Consider the following 23954-nt stretch of genomic DNA (forward strand, 5'->3'; position numbering starts at 1 on the left):
AGACATATAGATCAACGGAACAGAACAGAGGGCCCAAAAATAAACACACACCTATATGGTCAATTAATATTTGACAAAGGAGGCAAGAAATACAATGGGGTAAAGATGGTTTAGTCAATAAATGGTATTGGAAAAATTAGACTGATATATTAAAAAAAAATGAAACTAGACCACCGCCTTACACCATATGCAAGAAAAAACTCAGACTCAAAATCATTAAAATCCTAGGGGAAAAAATAGGTAGTAAAATCTTAGACATTTTTTGTAGCAGTATTTTTTCTAACATATCTCCTCAGAAAAAGGGAAAAAATGAATAAATGGAACTACATCAAACTAAAATATTTTGCACAACAAAAGAAACCATCAACAAAATGAAAAGATAACTCAGTGAATGAGAGAACATATTTGCCAATGACACATCTGATCAGGGGATAATATCCAAAATTCATAAAAAAAACTTACAAAACTTTATATCACAATAAAACAAATATTCCAAATAAAAAATGGGCAAAGGATCTAAATAGACACTTCCCCAAAGAGGACATACAGATGGCCAATAGGCAGATGAAAAAATGCTCAACATCACTAATCATCAAAGAAATGCAAATTAAAACCACAATGAGATATCACCTCAAACCTGTCAGAATGGCGCTCATCAATAAATCAACAAAAAACAAGTGCTGGTGAGGATGTGGAGTAAAGGGAACTCCTGCACTGCTGGTGGGAATGCAGACTGGTGCAGCCACTGTGGAAAGCAGTATGGAGTACGTCAAAGAATTAAAAATGGAACTGCCTTATGATCCAGCAATTTTAATTTTGGGAAATTCTCCAAAGAAATTCAAAATACTAATTTTAAAATATATATACACCCCTATGTTCATTGTAGTATTATTTGCTGTAGCAAGGATTTAGAAGCAGACCAAGTGCCCATCAGTAGACGAATGGATAAAAAAGCTGTGATAAACTTACACAGTGGAGTACAACTCAGCAATAAAAAAGAACAATGAAAACTTACCTTTTGTAACAGCATGAATGGACCTGGATAGTATTTTGCTAAGTGAAATAAGCAGGTCAGATAAAGACAAGTATCATACAATCTCATATGTGGAATCTAATAAACAAACTAAACTAACAAACAAAATAGAAACAGACTTAGAGATGCAGAGGAGAGGCAGCTGTGAGAGGAGAGGTGGGTTTGTGGCCTGGGTGAAAAATGTGAAGGTATTAAGCAAAACTAAAACAAAACAAAACAATATAAACCTCATATACACAGACAACAGTGTGGTGATGACCAGAGGAAAGTGGGGTGGGGAGAGGGATGAGGGTAAAGGAGGGTAAACGGTGACAGAAGGAGAATTGACTTAGTGTGGTGAGCACACAATACAATATACAGATGATGTATAATTATTCACTTGAAATCTGTGTAATTGTTTTTATTTTTTTACTGAATTTATTGGGTGACATTGGTTATTAAAATCATACAGGATTCAAGTGTACAAGTCCTAATACATCATCTGTAGACAGCACTGTGAGCTCAGCAATCCAGTCCCCTCCGTCACCGTCTTTCTCCCCTCTACCTCCTCTCCCTCCCCCAGCCCTCTCCCTCCTGCAATCCCCACACTGTTGTCTGTGTCTGTAAGATTTTTTACTCTGCTTAATTCCTGTATTAACCAATGTCACCCCAACAAATTCAATACAAATTTAAAAATTAAAATTAAAAAATAAATACTAGAATAAACTAAGATACCTAAACTTGAATATCTAATGATAGAAGATTACTATATATAATTTAAAAAAAAATAGGATTTCTTAACCACTAAGGCATTTTATGATTGTCATGAATGCTCTTCACCAAATGACTCTCCCTGGACACATGAGAGCATTGCTCTTCCTGACCCCTTGCAATTGGGTTAAGCCATATGATCAGGTCTGGCCAATGAGTGGGAGCAGAGGTGATATGCGTCATATCCAAGCTGAAGTACTTATTTGCTAATGTCACTTGTAGGAGAAGAGTTTGTCACCCCAAAATATCATTTTTTAAATATTGATTATTTTAAGCTTATTTTAAAGAAGCAAAAGGCTCATAAAAACTTTTGACTTTCCCCATAACTTCCTAAAAAATTTAGAGGACCTGCTACAGGAAGGGAGCTATCAACACAGAAAACTCAGTTTTATCTGAACTAGTGTGTAGTAGAGAGGGACCCAGCAAAGCCCTTAACCAATGTCATTTCTGTGAATCCCTTGTTAAAAGTGGCCTGGCAAACATTTATTTTTCAAATGTTAGCTTTCCCATTTCCATGTGACTTGTCTTTCTGTTCATTGAAGTCCCAAACAACTACCCCACCCCACCTTTTTGGCAAATAAGCCTCAACTGCCTGATCTGTCCTGGGGTCCTATACTCTTAAAAAAAAACCCGTAAGTACATATGTAATAAATTTGGTCATTTTCCCCTAGTAATCTCTCTCATGTTAGTGTGACTCATTGTCCAGCCAAAAGAACACTGAAGGGTAGGAGCAAATTAATTTTTCCTTCCCCATACCTTCAAACTATCTTTTTTTTCTGTCATGATGAACAGTACTTTTTCAAATAGATGCTGCTTCTAATTGTGAAGCAAAGGTAACAAGGAGCACACTTTCCACTCAACCTCAGTGGACAGTAGAATACACAAGAAATAAGTTCTACTGCCGTAAGCCATTTCAACTCGAAGCTGATTGGTTACCATACAGCATCACCTGGCCCAGCAATTTTCAACCTTTTTCATTTCATGGCACACATAAACTAAATACTAAAATTCTGCGGTACATTCAAAAATACATTTTTGCTGATCTGACAAAAAAATAGGTATAATTTAGATTTATTCCCACCAGGCGGCTATTGTTGTGCTAGCTGTTGTCATTTTTTATTTGACAATCTAAGGGAAAAGAGGTCACTGCCCCTGACTAAATAGTCAGGTATTGCATGTTTTAAATAGTCTTGTGGCACACCATTTGAAAATCACTGACCTAGCCTATTCTGAAGTGTATTTATTTCCATCTTAATACTGTCCATCACAACTAACACTGATATTGTCAGAGGCAAAGAATTTCAGTATCACAGTCACTAACAGCATGGGATCTGGAATTAAATCACCCCAGTCCAAAACCTGGTTTGTTTAACTTTGCATTTTGGGCAAGTTATTTATACTCTCTGAACTTTATTTCCTTCATCAGTAGAAAAAAAGAGAACAAGAGTAGCTTCCTCACAGCAGTAAGTGTAAAAATTTAAAAAATAATACAGAATCCTTAACACAGTACCAGGCACACAGTACACACTTAACAAAAATATATGTTTACTGTATATATAAATCAACATAATTGAAGAAGAAGAGTGCTAAATTAACTTTTTTCCTATGTCAGCTTCTACTCCTTATCTCCTGCTGCCTTCAAAACATGTTCTGCATGCATCCATTCATCCAGGTCAAGTTGTGCATTTTTCCTGATCTTCTGATCTCCTTTTGATTTCTCTAATGGATCTTCCTTTCTAATTCCTGATGTTCATAATGTTGTTAATGTTGTCTAGAATTCTTTGCTGCCTAAAAACTGGCCTTAAGTCTTTGTATAGCCTTTCTTACTCCTTCAGCTCTCATTTCAAATATATATATTTTTAATGGAAGCCTTGACCCAGATCTTATTCCCACTCCCAAACAGCCCCTCCAGGAAGGAAAGAGGGATGGGAAGATGGTTGCAAAGCTCCTTAGGAGGCATAGTAGAAAAACAGGCATGTCTGTTTTTACAGGAACCCCACTGTATTTACTTAATACTGGATATAGGATTATAAATACTATTCGAAGTTTCCACCTCAAAATGTTCTGTTATAATGACAACTTTCTTGAATTAGCATTTTTATATTGCTTTCTGTTGATAAATAATACCATATCTAGAAGAAAGAACTTTACACCAGATCTTATTCATACAAACAAGTACATCAGTAGAGTGTTCTGCTTACAATAATAATAATAATAAACTACCCTTGTTTTCAACAATTTAATTAAATATAATTAACTCTGGTTTGTTTTGCCAACCTATTAATGTCAAGTTGAATATAAATAGACTTATGAAAAGATTATAATAAATTCTTTACACTACTGCAAAATTACTTCAATCCTTTGCTAAGCAGAAATACTTAACAGCATTTTTGAAGTATGTTAAAGAGGACAGTAAAAAGGAGATAAGAAAGTTTTACTGAATAACAGCAAGACTTCTATAAGGCTTTGACCTCTTCAATGAAGAGCTCTTGGCTGTTGGGTATGGTTCTAAAGAGACTGAGACACTTATTGCAAATTTATCATCATTTTTAATATCTTTAATCCACCTTCTCTCTGTATAGGCTATTCTCTCATGCTAACCCAACTTACTCAGAGACTTAAAACCTAAGAAACATTGGCACTTTTTTTTGTTAAGGTTAAAATATTAGCTACCATGATGCTTATGCAATCCTTAATACACAAAGATATAACTTTGTATGCGCAGTAGAAAATTGGGGCATACCTCAGAGTACATAAAAATGGGACACTAATGTGTTCATCAGTACATACCTGGGTTTCTTCCTCTAGTTAGTAGTTTGACCCTATGATAAAGAGTGAATGGGTTATTATAAGAACAACACGGTTACTAAAGAGGAAAAAACACCTGAGGAAGTATTGATAAATGGTATAAGATTTCATTTAATTAGTATCTCTTTTAATAGAGTGATAATAGACAAAATCCATTTTTAAAATCATAAGCACCAATGCTGACTTTTAGACTGATGCTGATTTTTAGACTATTTCCTATGAATGAGTTATTGGCCAGATGTTTAAATTAATTACCCAAACTTTCTTATTATTTGAGTTCATACAGACTCTACCAAACTTATTGATTAGAGTGTTGTCCTCAGAAATTACATACACAAAATGCTATTGGAAGGAAGAATCCTGGAAGTGTTGTCCTGTCCATATTGCCTTAGAACTCAAGGCTAATCATTATGGATTCCAGAGTAGAGATTAGCCATAAAATTCCTATTTCTTGTCTGTGCTGAGTACATGGAAAGTTATCAGAAAACTCAGATGTGTCTATAAAGTGAGTAAATTTTACAACTTTACCAAGTTGCAAAATTTCTATGTGCATTTTTATATAGTAAAATATTAAGGGTGGATGTGTTAATATCAAGCAGTCCTTCTAAACCATCTTTACTTTGACATTGATATATCTATATAGCAATATAATGAGATGTCATATACTAGATACCTACTATATAGCAGATATCGAGCAAACATCTTTTCTACTTCTCACTTAAGCCTGTAAGGTAGGGATTTATAAACAAGAATCTCCATTTTGTGGGTAAAGCAGGGAGAGTGACCACTAACTTGCTCACACTTAAGAGCTAATAGTGTGATAAAATAGAACTGGGATATGAACTCCTGGTTTTACTAGTAGAACAACCTGCTTCTATCCCTACAGTGACTTGGCCAAGAGTCACTGGTGACAAAGAAGGTGCGCACAGGTAAAAACATGCAAGCATGTCAACTCTTCATCTAATTCCCAATGATATATGTAGCTGCTACACACATGACATGCACTTACCTTGTTCCAGGAATCATTCTAAGTATTTTATATGTATCAACTTGATTAATCATTTAAATCATTATTTTAAATGAATAACATGGTCCACTTTGAGGGGGAGAATCAGTTACATGTAAGCACAGCCTAGGTCAAGAATGGACAATATGTTTTATCTCAAAATTAAACAGGAAAGTCCAATGTACAAAGTTGCAGTATGTGACATAGCAGGTGCTGCATCATGAAGGTTGTCAGGGTGGTTGTTGTTACTGCTTTTGAAATCATTTCTCTCTCCTTGAACAACTCAGTGATAGAAGCACCGCTTGGAAAGACTCAGAGGTTAGATGTGGACTAAAATACGAGTGTCAGAATCGATTAGCGATGACTGCTACAGAGCACTCCCAGGAATAGTGAGCTGTGGGGCAGGAACCTGCCATCACTGGCCGTGTGGAGATTTCAGAAGAGAGAGATTTATTTTGGTGTTGAGAGGAATTTCAAAGGGAGACTTCAGGTCAGATGATATAAAATGTTTCTACCTAACATATTATTGGGTTATTGGTTTAGAAAGTTTTATTTGAAAGCAAAATCATATTTTTGCAAAAAGACACTTGTAAGTGATCCAACCACTTTCTGAAAAGGTCCACCCACTTTATAACATTCTCGATCAATTATAAAGTCTCAAAATGACAAATGCCATAAATAAATAAACAAACAAACAGACTTTATCAAAAGTTAAATTGCAGTTATAGAGAATTTTCTTCCAGTGTGCATGATTTATAACCTCATTTTAAGTAAAACAGAAAAATCTAGACTGAGACTGAGTCTAATAAACACAGATTTATCCTATGTTGCTGTTTCACTGCCTGAGCTCAGCAAAGATCTCCAAACTCTGAAAAAGGTGTTGGGAGACAATAGCCTATATAACATTCTTGAAAAAGGTGTTGTGAATCCAACAAGAAAAGAAAATAGGCTTCCAGCCAGACCTGTTGGCACAGCAAAATTAAGACAAAAGCATTACTTAGCCACAGTACTCAAAGTTATCAGGTGCTGTGGCCCAGCTAAACGCCCAAGACACAGCTGCCTGTGAATGCGGACCTACTCCCCGCCACGTGGAAATGTGCTTTGTGCGTGAAATTAACCAGACTAGCTGGCTAGTGCTCCGAAAAGTTGTCCTTAGTGGTGATGTGAGGAGCGCCTAGCTGAGCCAGAGCAGCCTCAGCTGTCCTCTCGCTTGATCACTACAGTCCATGTTTCGCAGTGCTTGTGCAATGAGGTCGCAGTTCTGACCGTGTAGGGTTGTGGCACAGACAAAACACTTTATTTTAAGAAACAGCTCATATTGAGGCCTATGCGCAGCACAGACCCAGTAAATTGAACCATTATTCAGAGCAGGGAAAACTTTCAACTTGCCCTCCCAAACTCCATGATCTCAAAAAGCCAATTATATTTCTTTAAGATATTCTTTATTAGTAAAATTGGTTCTACTTCATGAGATTATTGTGAGGATTCAAAGAAACATCAAACATTTAGGATCATTTGTTTTTTAATTCACTCAGCAAGTGTTTCTTTAGCTCTGACCACGCTCCAGGCCCTGTTTGGGGCATTGCCAGGCTGCTGGGTTCCCTGTTCTCACTGAGCTGGGGATCTGGAGAGGAAAACAGTGTGCGAGTTCTCAAGGGGCTCAGCAAGTCTGGCCAAAGTGCTGTTGCTGCATTTTTGTTAATTAACTGACTTGCTTTTTATAGGAACTCTAATTGCAGACACTGGGGCTCTTTTATTCTATCTTACCTAATTCTGCAACAGTGGTCATGTGTGTACATTAGATTACAAAACAATAACAATGAAAAATATCTTGATTTCTATTTAATTAGAATAATACAAAGTTTCTCTAACTACTTTAAGGCCTACAGCAATCCAGGTCCGCCCCCTCGACCGCCCCTTGTTCCACTTACCTGCCTCTAAGCCTTTTCTTGTTCTCTTCCCTTTACTGGAATCGGCTACCCTGGATCCTTTACTACTAGCTCAATCTCTAGCAAACATCCAAAGCACAACACAAAAGCGCCTCCTTCATGAGAGTTTCCCAAATCTTCTCTGCTCAGAATTAATTGCTTTGTGCTTCATGGTCACAAAGCACCCTGTTCGGTGAGAGCCCATATCACAAGCATCTTTGCATCTTAGACACAGAGAAGAGTGGAGAAAGGAATAAAACATTGCTGGAAGTAATGAAAAGAATGTTTTGCAACTCTCAGAAGTCAATGGAATTGTCTAAAGCTGCATTCTCTCAAACAGTAGTTACTAGACACATATTGCTATTTCAATTTAATTGCAATTTGGTTCATCTTCCCTTTTTTTAATGAAGTGTTTTATGGCATGCATTTTATGGATAAGAGGACAATTCTGGAGCAAACCGATCAGTTAAGTCACATCAGGGATGGTCAAAAATTCAACTGCATACCCAATCAATTAACAGGTGGTGCCTGGAAAAGAACTGAGAAAGATTCTGACATCACATCTAAACTCTGTGAGAATAATCACAGTGATTGATTACCATACCTGTGATAGATAGAGGGTAGGAGATTGGCAGCATATATGCTATAAATCTGCTTTTACTTCTAAACAATCCTGGGAGCGGCTGTCAGAAATGTCCTACAAATGTTCACCTAGTGACCTAGTTTCTCAAACATATGTCTAGTACATGGCATCTTGCATTTTCATCACTAAAGAGATATAAGAAGCCAACAAGACAATAGAATTTAATAAAACATCATCTGGGAGGCTTCCAAACAGCATGTTCTCCTGTCTTATAGCTTATCATTTTATTTCAGAAATGGCTTTATTTTATTTTTTGTCATTTTGTTATGTCATATATTTTAAAATCCAGAGTTCTATGAAGGACTTGTCTCTAGTTATGATTTCTGCTTAGAACAGTGGTGTTCAAGCTTGCCTTATCACAGCACAGTGAGAAAGTGAAATATTACACTCCTACCTATGTCCACTTCCTAGGGGGAAAGCACTTAGGTAATAAATATTTTAATTCATAAATAGTACACATTTATGAATCACTAATTACTTTTATAAAATAATACAAGCCTATTAACATGCTCATATTTTATAGAATAATGCCCTATGGACATAAAACTAAACCAAAAATGCCCTGTACCTGGAGACTTACATTGCACAGGTTCCCAAGCAGTACACAATCGACGTGTCATCATACAAATAAGTGTGACAGTGACTCACATATACGTGTTGTACAATATGAATACAGACGAATCTTGTCTCAACCACAATTCAGGAATGTCTTAGAGTTCAGTGTCTGGCAAATTTAAAAGTCAAAATATGTAAATATGCATCACTACAGACTGTAGGGTTAACAAAATAGCCCACCGCAAACTTAATTGATAATGATGAAACTAAACCAACACTAATTTATAATTTAAAAGCAAGTGCCACAGCACCTGAAAATCACTAACAACTCAAATGACACTCATGACACACTGATAACAAATTAGGAATCAGTGCATATAGGCATTTTGCAATGTTTCCAAGAGCTGGCGGCATTTTTTCTAGTAGAATACTGAATTAAGAAAGCTCAGTTAGTCTTAGTTACATGTCATTTTTAGTAGACTCATAACTTATAAGTAGCCTGTACTTTCATATATAAAATGAATGCACATGAAATCTTAAATCTCTTGCTCAAAAGAATTATAAAAAAAAATTGATGGGTTTTAAGATAAATTTGCAACTTACTAGTGGACTTTAGATGTTGAGAATTTTAATGAAGTATTAAATTAAGTGTTAAATCACTATGATTCCTGCTGCTTCTCCTCTGTTTTATTCCATTTGCAAATTATTATTTCTCTCATACATTAATCTACAGAAAACTTAATTGATTTTTAGCTAAGATTCTAATGAGACCTCTGTTTAGGCCATAGGCTTTATTATAGAGACACTCACTGTCTAGCAGGTCCCCAGTGATAATAGTTCGCAGCATCCGAAAGGCTCAGAGACCCAGGGTTTTGGCATGGTGAGTATACCTCAGACTGGGACTAAACCATGGGCAGGACTTTAAAGTAGAAATTCCGCTTTGAGCCCTACTATCTTCATCTCTGTCCAGCCTGCCTGAATCATATGTTGTAGCTGGTGATGATCTTGTCAGAGGTCACACACAGATAGACATTGGGTGGGACATAACCCTGAGTCAAGTTTTGTTTGGTACACCTGACATTTAGAAGATAAGGAAATTGCACACAAAATACTAGGCTTCCAGATCACCTGAAAATATGGAATGTTCTGGAACAATGAACCCTCTCAGATGCAGCCAAGGATGTCTTGTGCGCTCTCCATGTGCGCACATGCTCTTTAGCTGACACAGTCCCACATTTGGTAATGTCTGCTCCCCTAGCTGACCCCATCAGTTTTGTAAATGCCTGGCCTACGAATGTATCTGTCTTGTTCATCAATTATGTCATCCAGAAAGTTCTAAAAACTGTTTTAGAAAGCTATTTTAAATATACAAAAGTGACCTTAAACTGAATCTTGTGCTATCAAATGGATAAAATCAATGAATCAGTTCCTTGAGCAGCTTATAGCTTTATTATTTGGCAGAAAATACCTTGTTGGTTGTAGAAGGCATGGCTCACCATCTTAGAGACAGCAACACCATGTGAAAATTACTGACTCCTTCCAACCCCCTGCTCTGGAGCCTCAAGTGAGATGCCGGAAGCTCCAGCACCCTGCTCCTGAGCCTGCTGCTCTCTCCCCCTCAGCACTAGGTATAATGTCCTCAGCAAAAGGCTTACTGTGCTGCTTGCCTGCCACTATTGTCACTGTCAAAGGAGATAGAATTCTTGTTAGTTGGTAAGAAAATGTTTTTGAATTCTTACACAATATTTATTTGGTGGGAAAAAACTCTAAATTACTTCAGTCTTCCCACTACAGTGGATTAACACTGTATAAAGAATTGCAATATCCTTTCTCATATTTGTATGCATGTGCAAATATATTTTCCTCCAAAACTATTTTGAAGCTGAGTATTCTGTTCCTTTTTTCTTCTCTCAACAGTATATCATGGGCATTTTTGCTCACAGGAACACAGAAACATGTCATCTTTTGCAGTAGCGACATTGAATTCTACTGTGCAGATGTACTGTGATTTGTTTTACCAATCCTCTTCTGATCGAAATGAAACTCTCCTCTATTTTTTTCTATTAAAATCATTGTTGCAATGACTAAAACTTAATGTATATCTTTTCACATTTGTTCAATCATTTTGCTAAAATAAGTGTCTAGAAATGGAAATAGGTTAGAATTTGCACATTTTGCATTTTGCAAGATACTGCCAAATTTCTTTCAAAAAATGTTGTACCAGTTTATACACTGAAGCTTTGAGAGTTTTATACAGAGATTAAAACTGGAAGAGTTTTTACTTTAAGTAATTAACAAGTGAATGCTAATATTTCTTTGTGAAACTTCTAAATATTTGTTTGTAGTGTGGTATAATATCTATTTTCCTTAACTACGAATTGAGGCCATAGAGTAGAATTCACATAAATAACAGTATTTATATAATCATTTTAATAATTCTCTTATAAGTTCATAAGACTAAAAGAAAATATTTATTTTCCTAGCTGGGTTTTAATATTTTGAGATCTTAACAAAAGTTCATAGCTGCACTCTGACTCTGAGATGAGGTCAATATTATCAATCGGATGATCAATGAATTATCACTAGCATCAGTTTACACCAAATAACAACCTTTCTAATCTGATCTTTATACCAATTCACTACAGTTAGCAACCTAGCAGTAGTACAAATTCTAAAAAAGCCAGTATGCAATGACCATTGTACTATTTCTTTTATATTATAATTATAAACCAATTCTTTATTATAATATACACTGGTATTCTAATATATATATACCTTCAGCAGCTTTCAGTAAGGTAATATGAAACAATAAAGTAAAAATAAGTATAAGCATACAAGAATGCTTTTTAATATTTTGATTTTAAAACCACATTTGAAAATGCATGGTAATGTTTAGTATGTAATAATTAAGTCATAAGTGAATACCTCCAAATATATTGTTCACTTAATATAGCTTTAAATCAGGCCAAGTATAAGTTACACAGAGGATTCTATTCAGAGTAATCTTTTTATATATCATTCCCTTACATCCTTGTCAATAAAATAGCAGTGACTGCAGAATAAATGATTCATTAAGCACTTATAACTTCTTGTCTCATGTAATTTATCTATATAATTTTAAATTACTAGAGACTCTTAAGGATCTTTTCTCACTAAAGTATTTTGAAATGATCCATATTTTATTAAGTTTCAAGGACACACTCACCCACACACCCTCACACTTGAATTAAGAAACAATTTAAATTGCTGTTGTAATTCATATATTCATAAGAAAAGAAACTAATGCTAAAGTAGAAAGTTGCATTTAGCAAACCATTCATCCTTTTTTACCTGTTACCCAACAATTGTTAATTATAAGGAATTCCAGCTGTCTATTTTAACCATCTGAAACAATAAAATATCACTTTCAAATTTAGTCTGCCTTCCTTTTTCAATCAGTGCCTTCTTTTCCATTGTACTGTATATACAAGAGGCATGAGTGTTCTTCAAGTTGTTATAATATTTCCCTGCATTATTTCCACAATAAAAATTCAATTTTGCCAAATATTAAATTATTTAAATTACAAATCTGTTAATCTATAGCACATTTCGCTTACTTGTGTAATTTTAAAATTCACTTTCATTTGATTAACTGTCTTCATCTTCCTTAACTAGTGAGTAACTGAAAATAAATGGCACATCCCTAATACTGTAAATATGAAAAATAAGAAGTACTTAGAGACTACAGGGAATACATTAAAGTCAGTCAGCTTTCTAGTTAACATTCTCGTTCTATTTATGTACAAACCCACTGCATCGAAAAGACAGATCACAAATTCACAGCCTCACAAAAATATTGTCCTGATTTCATGTTTTGACAGCAGAGATTGGTCCAAATCTCTAACCATTTCCTCGGAAGGACCCTGGCTGGCTGGTGCCATCCAGGTGCGGCACAATCTGAATGAGGGGAGTGTTGCATCAAATTCCACTCATCTGTCAGTGTAGTGCATTATTTCTTGAGAGACTAAAATTGGCTGCTTAGGATCAGAGCATCATCAATCTTCCTGTGTAAGGGATGGCGAAACTGCCTGTAGGAGGCTGTGAAAGGGGCCAGCCATTCCTAAGCAGGTGAGGAGGTAGCTGCCTTCTCTCTCCCTCCATTCAGGGCTCTGAGTGAAAGACTTGTCATTTTCACATTTTCCAGATACTTGGTATGCACAGGATGTCTGCCTGCTCCAGTTTTATGAAAGAGGTGATTTTTCAAGCTTAGGCAAATGTGGCAAAGCTCAGGGTCTGCTGGTGTCTCATTTTTTCTCATCATGTCACTTGCTTTAACTGATTTGAGAAAATGAGATTATGTTTTTCCTTTTTGCTCATTTATCCAGCTATTTATTTATTTATTTGCTCATTTAGAAGTGGATTGTCACAGAACTAGCCCTGATTTCTCTCTTGTTTTCATACACATTTCATTAGTGTCCCTGAAGATTTAAGACCCACAAAAGAAAGCATCCCAATTCTCATCAAAAAAAGCATGGATTTACTCTTAAAATCAAAACAGAAGACTGTATTAAAGAAGATTGTATTTCTGACTGAAATAATCTAGAATATTGCTATGTCCAAGATCTATTGCTTTAATCTTTGCAACTATTTTCAAAAACCCAAGAATGTTGAATAAACATATTATATACATTGGACTTTCAGTTTAATATCATTTTAATCTTTCTGTATCTAAAAAAAGAATATTTCTTCATTTCATCAATGAATCTGAAATGAGTTTCAAATGTATAAGCACTTGAGGTTGAAATTGATTTTGGTGCTACAGTTTCCTGAGGTATTTGAGATACATATTGATAATGTAACATCATTCATTGGTAATAATGAGCAATTTCTAAGGGTAGACAATGAGAAAACAAATACTGAGTTTAATTTTAGTCAGAACCTAATGATGTGTTTCTGAGTCTAAAATTATAATATTTTGATAATTCCTATAATAACATGTACTGACTTATTACAAATAGCATAGCCATAACATCTCACACAAGAAAAAAAAACCCACAAAAAAACAAATCTGCTTGACCTGTGGTAGCTCAGTGGATAGTGTAGACCTGAAATGCTGAAATCGCTGGTTCGAAACCCCAGGCTTGTCAGGTCAAGGCATATAAGAGAAGCAAGCAACTATAAGTTGATGCTTCCTGCTCCCCCTGCTCCCACCTCCTGCCACCTTTCTCTCTCTCTCTCTGTCTCTCTCTCTCTTTCTCTAAAGTCAATTAATAAAAAAATCTCATATATTAACTGATTAATAGAGACACTCTATGTGAAAGTTCATTGCAAACTGTACTGGTCTTCATGACTATATGCAGAGAAAGTAAAGTAAGACATATTATATTTGGTGATATATTTTAGCCAGGTACTGTATAGTTTAAAAAAAAAAACAAACCAGCAAGAGTAAAAACAAAGTTTTTGTTCTGACTATGTGTAAGAACTATGAGCTAGGTGAACAGCAAAATTTTGGTCATCAACATCCCTAACACTTCAGCTTTTATTCTATTAAAATGAGATGATGTGATTCCTGATATTTATGAAGAGCTTTACAGTTTGTGAAGCACTTTTAAGATTATTCCATTCATACCCCCACAACATACCTAAAGGGGAAATTTAGCTCTGCCATCATCATATGCCACCAAATCACCAGTCCTGCCATGGCCACCTTCAGAATGGGTTTGTAGTTCAAATGAGTTTCTGTATTTACACTAAGATTTATGCCAAGGGACTCCCAATTCTTCAAAGAGGCTACTTGGCATGAGTATTCTCTGCACTGAGATACATCACTATATGTCCTTCTTGGGAACCAGGCTCTGGAGGTCAAATCGGGCTGGCCTGACCTCCAATGGCAGTTATTGTCTGTATGGTCTCAGACTAGTCACCCAGTCGCTGAGAACTTAAGTCTCCAAGGCAAAGGAAGGGGGCAGGGGCTACAGATTACACCTACTTGTATAAGGATCAATCCAAACAATGGGGATTAACCTGGTGCGTTAGTGAAACACACACAACAGTTGTTTTTGTTATGTATTCTTATTAAGTATTACAGTGAATGCAGATTTCCCGCATTATTTGTGTGACTGTAACAAGTCAAAGACATTTTTACCAGAACAGGCTGGTGATTAACTGAATGGAGGCAACGTGGCGCTTCCCAAATGCACGTTCGTTGTTCCTCCACGTGGGCGCTGAAGCCTCAGTTTTTGGCGATGTCCGCTGCGGGCTCAAGACGCGGCAAAAACGCCAGCGCGCCCAGCGGCAGAGCGCTATCCAGGCCCACCTGCAGGGGCACCAGCGCCCGGGGTGACGGTCGTGAGGGTGGCTGAAGCCCAGAAGCAGCCCACGGCCTCAGCCTCGATCTCAGGCCGCCCCTACACTCGTCCCGCGGCGACCACCGAGCTGGCGCACGGGAGGACCCGGCCTGCGCCCGCGCCCCGGCCTGAAAGTGAAGCCCCGAAGGCTGCAAGAAGTGCCCCGGCAGGCAGGTGTAGCCGGATGACTGCGGGCAAGCCCAGGATCGGTGCCCAGAATCGTTGCCCGGGCGGCCACGGAGCCAGAAAGGCAGAGGCGTGGACGCCGGACTGCGCAGCGGGGGAAGCCGGGCGGAGGCGAGGCCAGCAAGGGATTGGGAGAAGCGGACGGAGGGCTGGGAGCATTGAGAACTGAGCATCCGGAGCCTGGGTGCGCAACTGGTCCCCGGAGCTCCGACCTGGCGGGGGGGGGGAGGCGGCAGGGTGACGGTGGAAGGTGGAGTAAATGGATGCAAAGGCTGGAGCTAAACAGAAAATGGAAGGAAATCTTTCCGAGAAACAGGACGGGTAAAGACAATGGTAATGAGAAAGCTGGAGAAGCAACGGGGGAGAGGGGGAGAGAACGATCCAGATTTCAGAGCGAGGCCATGAAAGGGTAGAAAACATACCTCGAATAGAAAGAACAAGAAAGCAAAATGCTTCCAGGTCTCAAAATTCAATATAGGGGGGAAATTAGGCTAAAGGGAACTTGTCCCTGAACCTGCAGAGAAAGAAAAGCCATGGAGCATACTGCAAGAACAGAAAGTGAGCAAGGGGACACAGGAAAGAAGAAAATTAAACCAGAGAAGCAATAGTAAGTTACTTTTTTATTTCTTTTTCACTAACAAACTACTTCCAAAGTCCATTTTGGTTACTAATGTTCCCACAAAACCTTAGCCACATAACACTGAAATTATATACTAGCGACTACACTAGATAAAAATGCCACCCAAGATACCCATTATATTGTCAACTACAAAGATATTTTGTCTCCCTAAAAATTCTCAAGTCTTGAAAATTATCCCACCATTTATAAAATACTTCACTTTTGGCCAACTTATCCAAAAATAAACGACTTCTTTTTATGTATGTATGGAAGGTGGGGGGTGACTCAGAGAAAACCCCATTTTTGAGAAGTTAATAGAAATACTTCCAAGTCATTTTAGCAAACCCCCTTCTTTCCCCCCAAAGCATCCAGCCAACAATATGACTTGGAATTCAGAGGCAAGCTGCCCAGACTATAGCAGTTTCTCCCACTTGCCATCGACCATCTGCTAGGGAGCCGGCAGTGAGACTGGAGGCTGCAGAGACCACCACCCAGCTTACCTGGTCTGTGCAGGTGGTGCTGCTGGAAAGTGTGTTGAAGGGCTCCATGGCAGAGTAGCAATGCACAGGCACTTATCCACAAATACAGGACCCAGGACATCGCAGAGACCATAGCCATCCTCTAAAGAAAACATTAGACAGGATTAACCCCAGCTTCAAGCCCCCAGCTCAGTCAGTTGTGCTGATGAGAGAAGGGGGGTCAGACACCATGTCCCTTTGCTACTAGGAAACAAAAATGACCCAGCAGAGGTCATGCTGTGAAGTGGCATTGAAGGAAAGTGCTTTCCAGAAGATCATGAATTCATTTTTGAAATTCTGCAAAACCTAACTCCAAAGATTGCCAAACTACAAAAATAAATTAAAGTTTGTCTATGGTTTAGGCAGTTTGAAATATAGTATCCTAACTAAGCCTCCTGTTTTACATGTTGATCTTTAAGTTATAGGCATTCCAGGCATTGAAAAGCTGCATACTCCTGTTCCTGCTTACTTCATTGCAAGTCTGACATAAGCCTGAAACGAAAGAGTGGATTCTTTTTTTTTTTTTAATTCTATAGTCATGAATTTTTAATCACTATGCTATCTTCTAAACTAAGTAATCTTTTCTCTGAGGCATGTTGTAATTTCCTGATAGAATCAGTCTTTTTGGCTGGACTTAAAATCAGAAGGAATTGTCTTCAGCCAGAATGAGTTTCAGAGGCAAGATCTATGTTTCTGTTATAAAGCAAGCATAATTTACAATATTGCTGTGCCTCCTAAGATCCTATTATGGCATTTGTTGTATAGTGTTGATGAATATGCATATACAGGTGGTGTATGTATTTATGGATGAACATACACCTTTTTGCAGGCGCTGAAACTTTGACAGCCTTATCTGCACCTATAAATATTTCGGAGCTACAAAGGCTCAGCTGCGCTACCTACATATTGTCCAATTTCTCAAACAACACCTTATGCTGCATTTTATATTGCCAAATTAATCAACTTGAAATATCATTCTTACTCAGCCAGTGATATGGAAGCATTTTCTGTACAAGAATCGAGTTAAGCATATGCTTTCCTCTTAGAGCAAGCTTTGGAACCAAGATTGGTTCTTTCTTCTTTTCCTTCTTTCTTTCTTTTTAAATTACTTCACTGTCAAATGACACACTTCAAGTATTTCAGCTAGACATTTAAAACCTGCTAGTGACCTCCATTTGGGATTCCTTTATTCATGGAAAGTTGTACTCTTTAAAAACTGTAATGTTCAGAAAGCAAATGTGTGTGTGTGTGTGTGTGTGTGCATGTATATACACACACAGAGACATAATAGAAGATAATTTATGGGTTTGGGGAGAGAAATGTTGTCTTTGAGAAGGGTTTAAGACTGTAATAGGCAAATGGTGACAACCATAATTAAGTTCAAAGTAAGAAAACATTATTTTCAACAGCATGGTGCTTTTCATGCCCCAGTCTGCGATTCAGATGGGCCATTCACTTTATAATTAGTTTCCCTGCCCACTGTTTACTTTTGTATATACCAGATTTAAACTCATTGTCTTCAGAACTATCAGTACAGCATAGATGCATTCTCTTCAGTAGATAAATAGCAACGCCCGCCCCTCCTGTGAATTCTGAATGAATGCATTTTGGAGCCTTTTTTTTAATACCCTGAAAATGACAGAAAGACAAAACAGAGGTTGACAGTGGCATGCAGTGACTGCTTGTGAATTTCAGTTAAAATGCACTAGGAATTAATCTAAACTTAGAAAAAGCTTACCACAATTAAAACTTAACAGTTCCTCAATACTGGTTTTCTCTCACTCATTTGGTCACTCACATGATCTTTGCACTCAAAAAGATTGCTGTGATTTGACCTTTGCAGATTTTTCTACTTTTACTTTCATTCTTTTAACTTTCTTTAATTTTCAGCATTACTTCTAAGGTTCCTGCATATTGCTTCCATTGCTCACTCTCTTACTAAGAGGTTGTTTCGATGTTAATGGGTGTTTTTTCCCCGAATAATGCACCCAGCCTTACATCGTTCTCTAGAGATGACTGAATAGGTTACAAATCTGATTACTAAATCTTAAATCCTTAAAAGAGACTTCTTACCTGAAAAATCCAGCCAAGAGCAGAATACACTATTAGTGTTCATTGGAAAGCTCTAACACTTTCTAAAATCCATCTGTGCCACAGTTCAAGATTTTTTTTAAAGAGAGCTTCCCAGTAATCTTCTTTATCAGGATTTTAGAAAAATATGTTTTTCTCTTCTGATGTTATTTCCACAATAAAGGAGACATCAGTTCATTTAGACTGTATCGTCAGAAAAGAAGCCAAGGTTTGAGGGGTGGAAACCTTGTCATTTTCACCTTTAAATCGTCCCCTGGCGTCACCTCTGCCTGACGAGACCTTTGAAGTGATGGTGAGATAACGTGCAGTTTCCTGATGAGAATCAGTTTATAGTTAATGATGGACCATCCCCTCTCCAGTGCATTCGGAGCAGAGGAAGGCAGCGAAATGTAGGAGCTGGACTGCTATACGGTGCTGTAAGTAGCAGTAGTCTGTTTCAATACATCCCTCCTCTGTAAAGTATCACATGTCTTAAAGTGACATTACCCTCTATTACAGCTACAGTGAATTGTAATACCTGCCTACTAACTCTTCCACAACTCAAGCAGCTCTGTAACACTATGTTACATTAGATGTTTTACCAATAATACAAAAGAGTAAAGAAGGAAGGACAAACAAAAGACAAAAAAAAACATTTTGCAAAATATTGATAGTGTTAATGAGTGTTAGACTTCTAACATAAATGGGAAAGTGAAATAGGAACTGTTCCTGACCTCTTTCTGTTGGTATAACCAGGAAGTTAACCAAAGCTATTGTTAGTTTTATATAAATTTAAGTCCCTCGATTGTTTTGACAGCTAAATCTGGGAACATGGTATATCTGGAATACAATATAAGTGTTTATATGCATAAGCTCCATAATAATCTTATGAGGTTTTTTTTTTGAGTTTTTAAATTTGCTTAATAAATAGAAATATGTCATTCTCAGCCTTGAAGACTGGGTTTCGAAAAAGAAATACTCTGGAAGCATTTTTTTTTTTTATTTCCTCTTCTGCAGATAACATTCTGGGATGGGGAGGGGAAAAGAGAAAACAGTTTGCTATTTGTTTCCAGTACTATGGTTTGAACACTTTCTTCTTTGGAAATCCAGTGTGTTTGGATTGTACCTAAACATCAAGGATGCATGTAAGGTGGCCTAGTTGTCACTTATAGATTGCACTAGCAATGATTCTTAGAAATACTTATTCGGTTATTTCATGAATCACTGATAAAGCACCTACTCTGTGTTAGATGCATGGGGACCACACAGAGAACAAGATCTGTCTAGTCTTTCCTGTTGTTGCTAAAATCAAATTAGTTCTTATAATTTTCCTTTCTTAAAACCTTTTGAAATGCTTCAGAATACTCTGTTGCCTTTCGCAGGCACTATAAAGATGGTACTAGCTGCAATGCACCTTTGGAAGCCATTCACTTTTCTGTTACTCAGAGTGAGAGAGTAAGGGACCCTTCAAACTCATCAATCTCTCCCCCTGGTCCTTCACATTGCACAGTACACACAAAATAGCTTCTTTGTAACATAACATCTGTTTAGTAAACCTTACCAGTAAACAGATTTCACAATAACAGTACATTCTAAACTTATAGTTAAAAATAAGTCTGAAACGACAGAGATCTAGTCTGTATCATATGTTTACTTCTGCGGTTCATCATTGTTGCATTGTTGAATATATATAGAAAGTTGACACGGACTATGCAACTTCAAGAAGAAAATAATAATAGCAGGAGCAGTAGCTAGTGTTTATTAAGCCTTGACTACATGCTGGCACTATTCTATAGTATATTTCTAGTAAGTTGTAAATCCTTTTTACTAACGCTATTATTAATCTTATATACTAACCCCAGATACATATTCTTTTATTATTTATTTATTTGTTTGTTTGTTTATTTACTTTGAGAGAGAAACAGGAATATCAAACCAGGTAATCGAACCTGGCAACCTCTGCACTCCAGGACGACGCTCATACCAACCGAGCTATTAGACCAGGACTTCCAGATACATATTCTTATTCTCTCCATTTCATGAATGGTGAACCTGAGCAAGGACAGGACGACTAAGAAATTTGCTTGAGGTAACATAGCTAATAAGTGATAGAGCAGATTTCAAATGATCTGGCATAGGAGCCTATCTCTTAAATACTGGGATAAAACAATTCATAGAAAGAAACAAACCTCCAAAAGTTAATCATTGCATTTTCTTATTTTTTAAATACTAAAACTGTCTCAAAAACTTACTCATTTAAGAGGCAAATAATGACTTTAATCCCAGGCATTTGGAAACTAGAAGTGCGGAGGCTGTTCCTTGCCAGGTGCATGTTTTTGGTGGTGTTTTTGCTATGCTAATGCATTAACATGAAAAGGAAGTTCACATTTGCTAATAAAAGCTACCATTTGGAAAATCTGTAACCATTATTTTCTTCATTTCTAGGGATTCAGTTAAGGCTCAACACTGTTACTTGTCTAGAATTCAACTCCATTTAACAACCTTGAAACATGTTCTATGGATTATATTCAAGGTACTCAGATAGGAATTGTTGAAAATTTAAAAAAAAAAAGAGAGAGAGACTGGAAAAAAAACTTGCCCTTTCAGGATTAAGTGAGTTTCGAAGTATGTCTATAATAAACAAGAACATCAATACTGTTTCATTTTTTTCTATCAGATACCTTGTATTTGATTGTATTGTAGCCAATTATTATTTGTTCTACCAATACAGGCATCAATACATGCTGACATTTAAAGCAATTTAGTCCATTCTCTCAACTGAAAGTGAAACTACTTTCATACTTTTCAAAGAAGTTTGGGCCTTTTCATCTTCTGACTGCTATAGGATTGTGGTTCCTGATTGCTTTCTGGTTGGGTGGGCCATATACTTCTGGCCAATGAGGTGTCAGAAGAACTGATGCTACTGCTTTAAGGCTGGAGCCACACCCTTGATATCTCTCTCTGCCTTAAAGCATCAACTAGCTGCACTCTCTGCCTGGGTCCATGAAGTACTACAAAGAGCAGAAGCCCTGTTTCTCATACCAACCCATCATGGATGTACATAATGAATAAAAAAATAGTTTGTTCTTTAAGCAATTGAGACTTGGAGGCTACTTGTTATTACAGCATAACCAAGTCTATCCTGACTAATAAAGATTTTAACTTGTATTATTGATATGTTAAACAATTTTTATATTCCATCCACTGTTCTAAGCACCATCGAGGAGATAGCAGTATATACATCATGCCAAGTTTCTATCTTCACAGACCCCACCACAATAGAAACCCATTAGAGATTTTTGATAAATCTAAAGCATTGATTATTGCAGCTGCAATCCCTTAGGGTTCTTATAAGCCAGGTGTTATAAGATGATCACTTATGTTGCCCATGATCATGTTCTTCTCGTCCATTCTGTTAGGCAGCAAACTGGACTACCATTACTTTAGCCCATCCAGTTTCATGAATTTGAGATTCCCTAAGAGGTTGGGTGTTCAAACCATGATCTAGGACAAACTTCTAAAGAACATATTTCAGATACAGTATCTATGTAAATGCCCATTTATGTATATAATAAGGAAAAAAAGTCCTAATCACCAGAACTCTTCCCTCTGGAAAAACATACATTTATTCATAAGAAAGGCCCAGTGAAAGCTGAAACACTCAGCATACTTAAAAAACAAGAATATTCTGCAAATTTCTCTGCATAGTAAAAGGCAGGAGGATGCTGGAATGGGGGGTAAGGTATGTAATAGGGAAACCTGGGAAGAAGAAAAAAATAGTGGAGAGCAGAAAGGCTGAGTGGAGAGAAACACATTAGAGCAGTGGTAGTCAACCTGGTCCCTACCACCCACTAGTAAGCGTTCCAGCTTTCATGGTGGGCGGTAGCAGAGCAACCAAAGTATAAATAAAAAGATAGATTTAACTATAGTAAGTTGTTTTATAAAGATTTATTCTGCCAAACTTAGCAAAAATCCAACATAAAGTACTTGGTAAGTAATTATTATTATATGCTTTAACTTGCTATAACTCTGCTTTATAAGTTTTATAAAGTAAAGTTACTTCCCTACTTTATAAATCACCATTACTGTGGAACCAGTGGGCGGTTAGAAAATTTTACTACTAACAGAGATACAACAGTGGGCGGTAGGTATAAAAAGGTTGACTACCCCTACATTAGAGGCTCAGAAAGAAAACTGAGGACAGGACTTTCTAGTGGGTATCTCTTGGTGGAAAAATACTTCCCTGTGTGTCTCTAAATAATTATGAAGTTCTTTTAAAAGATCATCACCGATACTTGGTAGTATTCAGTGACCTGGGAAACCCACTGGAGAGCTGGAATCAAGAACCAAAGCGCCACTGTGAAATTTCACTCACCTGATTACCACACTTTATTTCTTGGCATCTTTAGTTTCTTTTAGAACAATCCACTTAATAATTGGCTAATTTTAATTTACAAAATGTGTAGGGGAAAAAAATGAGATGTGCAAGATTTTATGTCTGTGCCTATTTCTAAATTGAAAAACAACTAAAAGAATTTAAATAAATTACATCTGGACTGAGAAACATGCCAACTCTCAGTCTAATGCAAACTAAAGTAGCTTATATGCACACCATTTAAATCAGTTCTAAGTAGTCTTAAAATAACACATTTTGGTTGGGATTTCACAACCCTGATGTTCCTTCTTGTTCCATTTTAATTGACTAATATAAATAGAAGCATGGATAAAAGGATCAATTTCATGCACCTTACCTCTAATCCATATGCCTTCTTTAGCACTGAACCCCAATTTCTGTTTTTTGTAGGATTTGGGGCTCTCTCTTAGTTGGTTTACAATGCCTGTTTTAAACCCCTAATCATGAAATAACAATCGACCTTTTCCCTTGGCTAAGTAATAATGCTACCTTATCTTTTTTCCATAGCCCTACTGCACAAGTCATTTATGTTGTATTACTTTTTTTTTGTCTAGAACTCACCTGAAATATTCCTACCAATCATGGAATCCTACTAGTATGTGCCCCATACCATATACACAGCAACATCATTAGTTTGTTAGTCCTACCTTTAGGATCTAAATAAAGTGTACGTATTTACCTTACTTACTTTTTTATTCTGTTCTCTTCCTTGTTTCAAAATATGTCATATTTAAGCTAAGAATTGGAAAAGGATGAAAAGAAATGAGATGAAGCACAAGAGAATCAGAATTATAATAATGATATATAATATTGATGATGATTAATGGTCATATAGTAATGAAGAGGATCCTATTGTATTAACACCTACTTAGTTGGGGCAGGGACTTTTTCTATGTTCCAAGCCCTGGCTGATCCATTTAAAGTGCTAATTGGTCTATATTGCAGTGATCTCTCTTTTGTGGATGAATACCTAAATTACAGAGAGTTTAAGAGATTGAACTAATGTCACCTCTAGTAAGGTTGAAGAACTATAATTCTGACTATCTTTGATTCCCAGAGCTCTAAGCTCCAAAGCAACCAAATTCTAGGCAAACAAAT

The 23954-nt window shown here is 36.9% G+C and overlaps 1 protein-coding gene across 1 annotated transcript in view; it reads right to left on the reverse strand.

Moving 5' to 3' along the window:
• Positions 1 to 18861, reverse strand: part of TAFA1 (TAFA chemokine like family member 1) — a 577116-nt gene extending 558255 nt beyond the window's left edge. The window contains exons 1-2 of the mRNA XM_066350908.1: positions 18446 to 18861; positions 16355 to 16475 (exon numbers count right to left, since the gene is read on the reverse strand). Of these exons, the coding sequence (XP_066207005.1) occupies positions 16355 to 16472 (118 nt within the window). The 5' untranslated portion in view covers positions 16473 to 16475; positions 18446 to 18861. The remainder of the gene's footprint in view (positions 1 to 16354; positions 16476 to 18445) is intronic.
• Positions 18862 to 23954: the final 5093 nt, after the last annotated feature.

Source organism: Saccopteryx leptura, chromosome 10, assembly GCF_036850995.1.
Source record: "Saccopteryx leptura isolate mSacLep1 chromosome 10, mSacLep1_pri_phased_curated, whole genome shotgun sequence".
Taxonomy (NCBI): domain Eukaryota; kingdom Metazoa; phylum Chordata; class Mammalia; order Chiroptera; family Emballonuridae; genus Saccopteryx; species Saccopteryx leptura.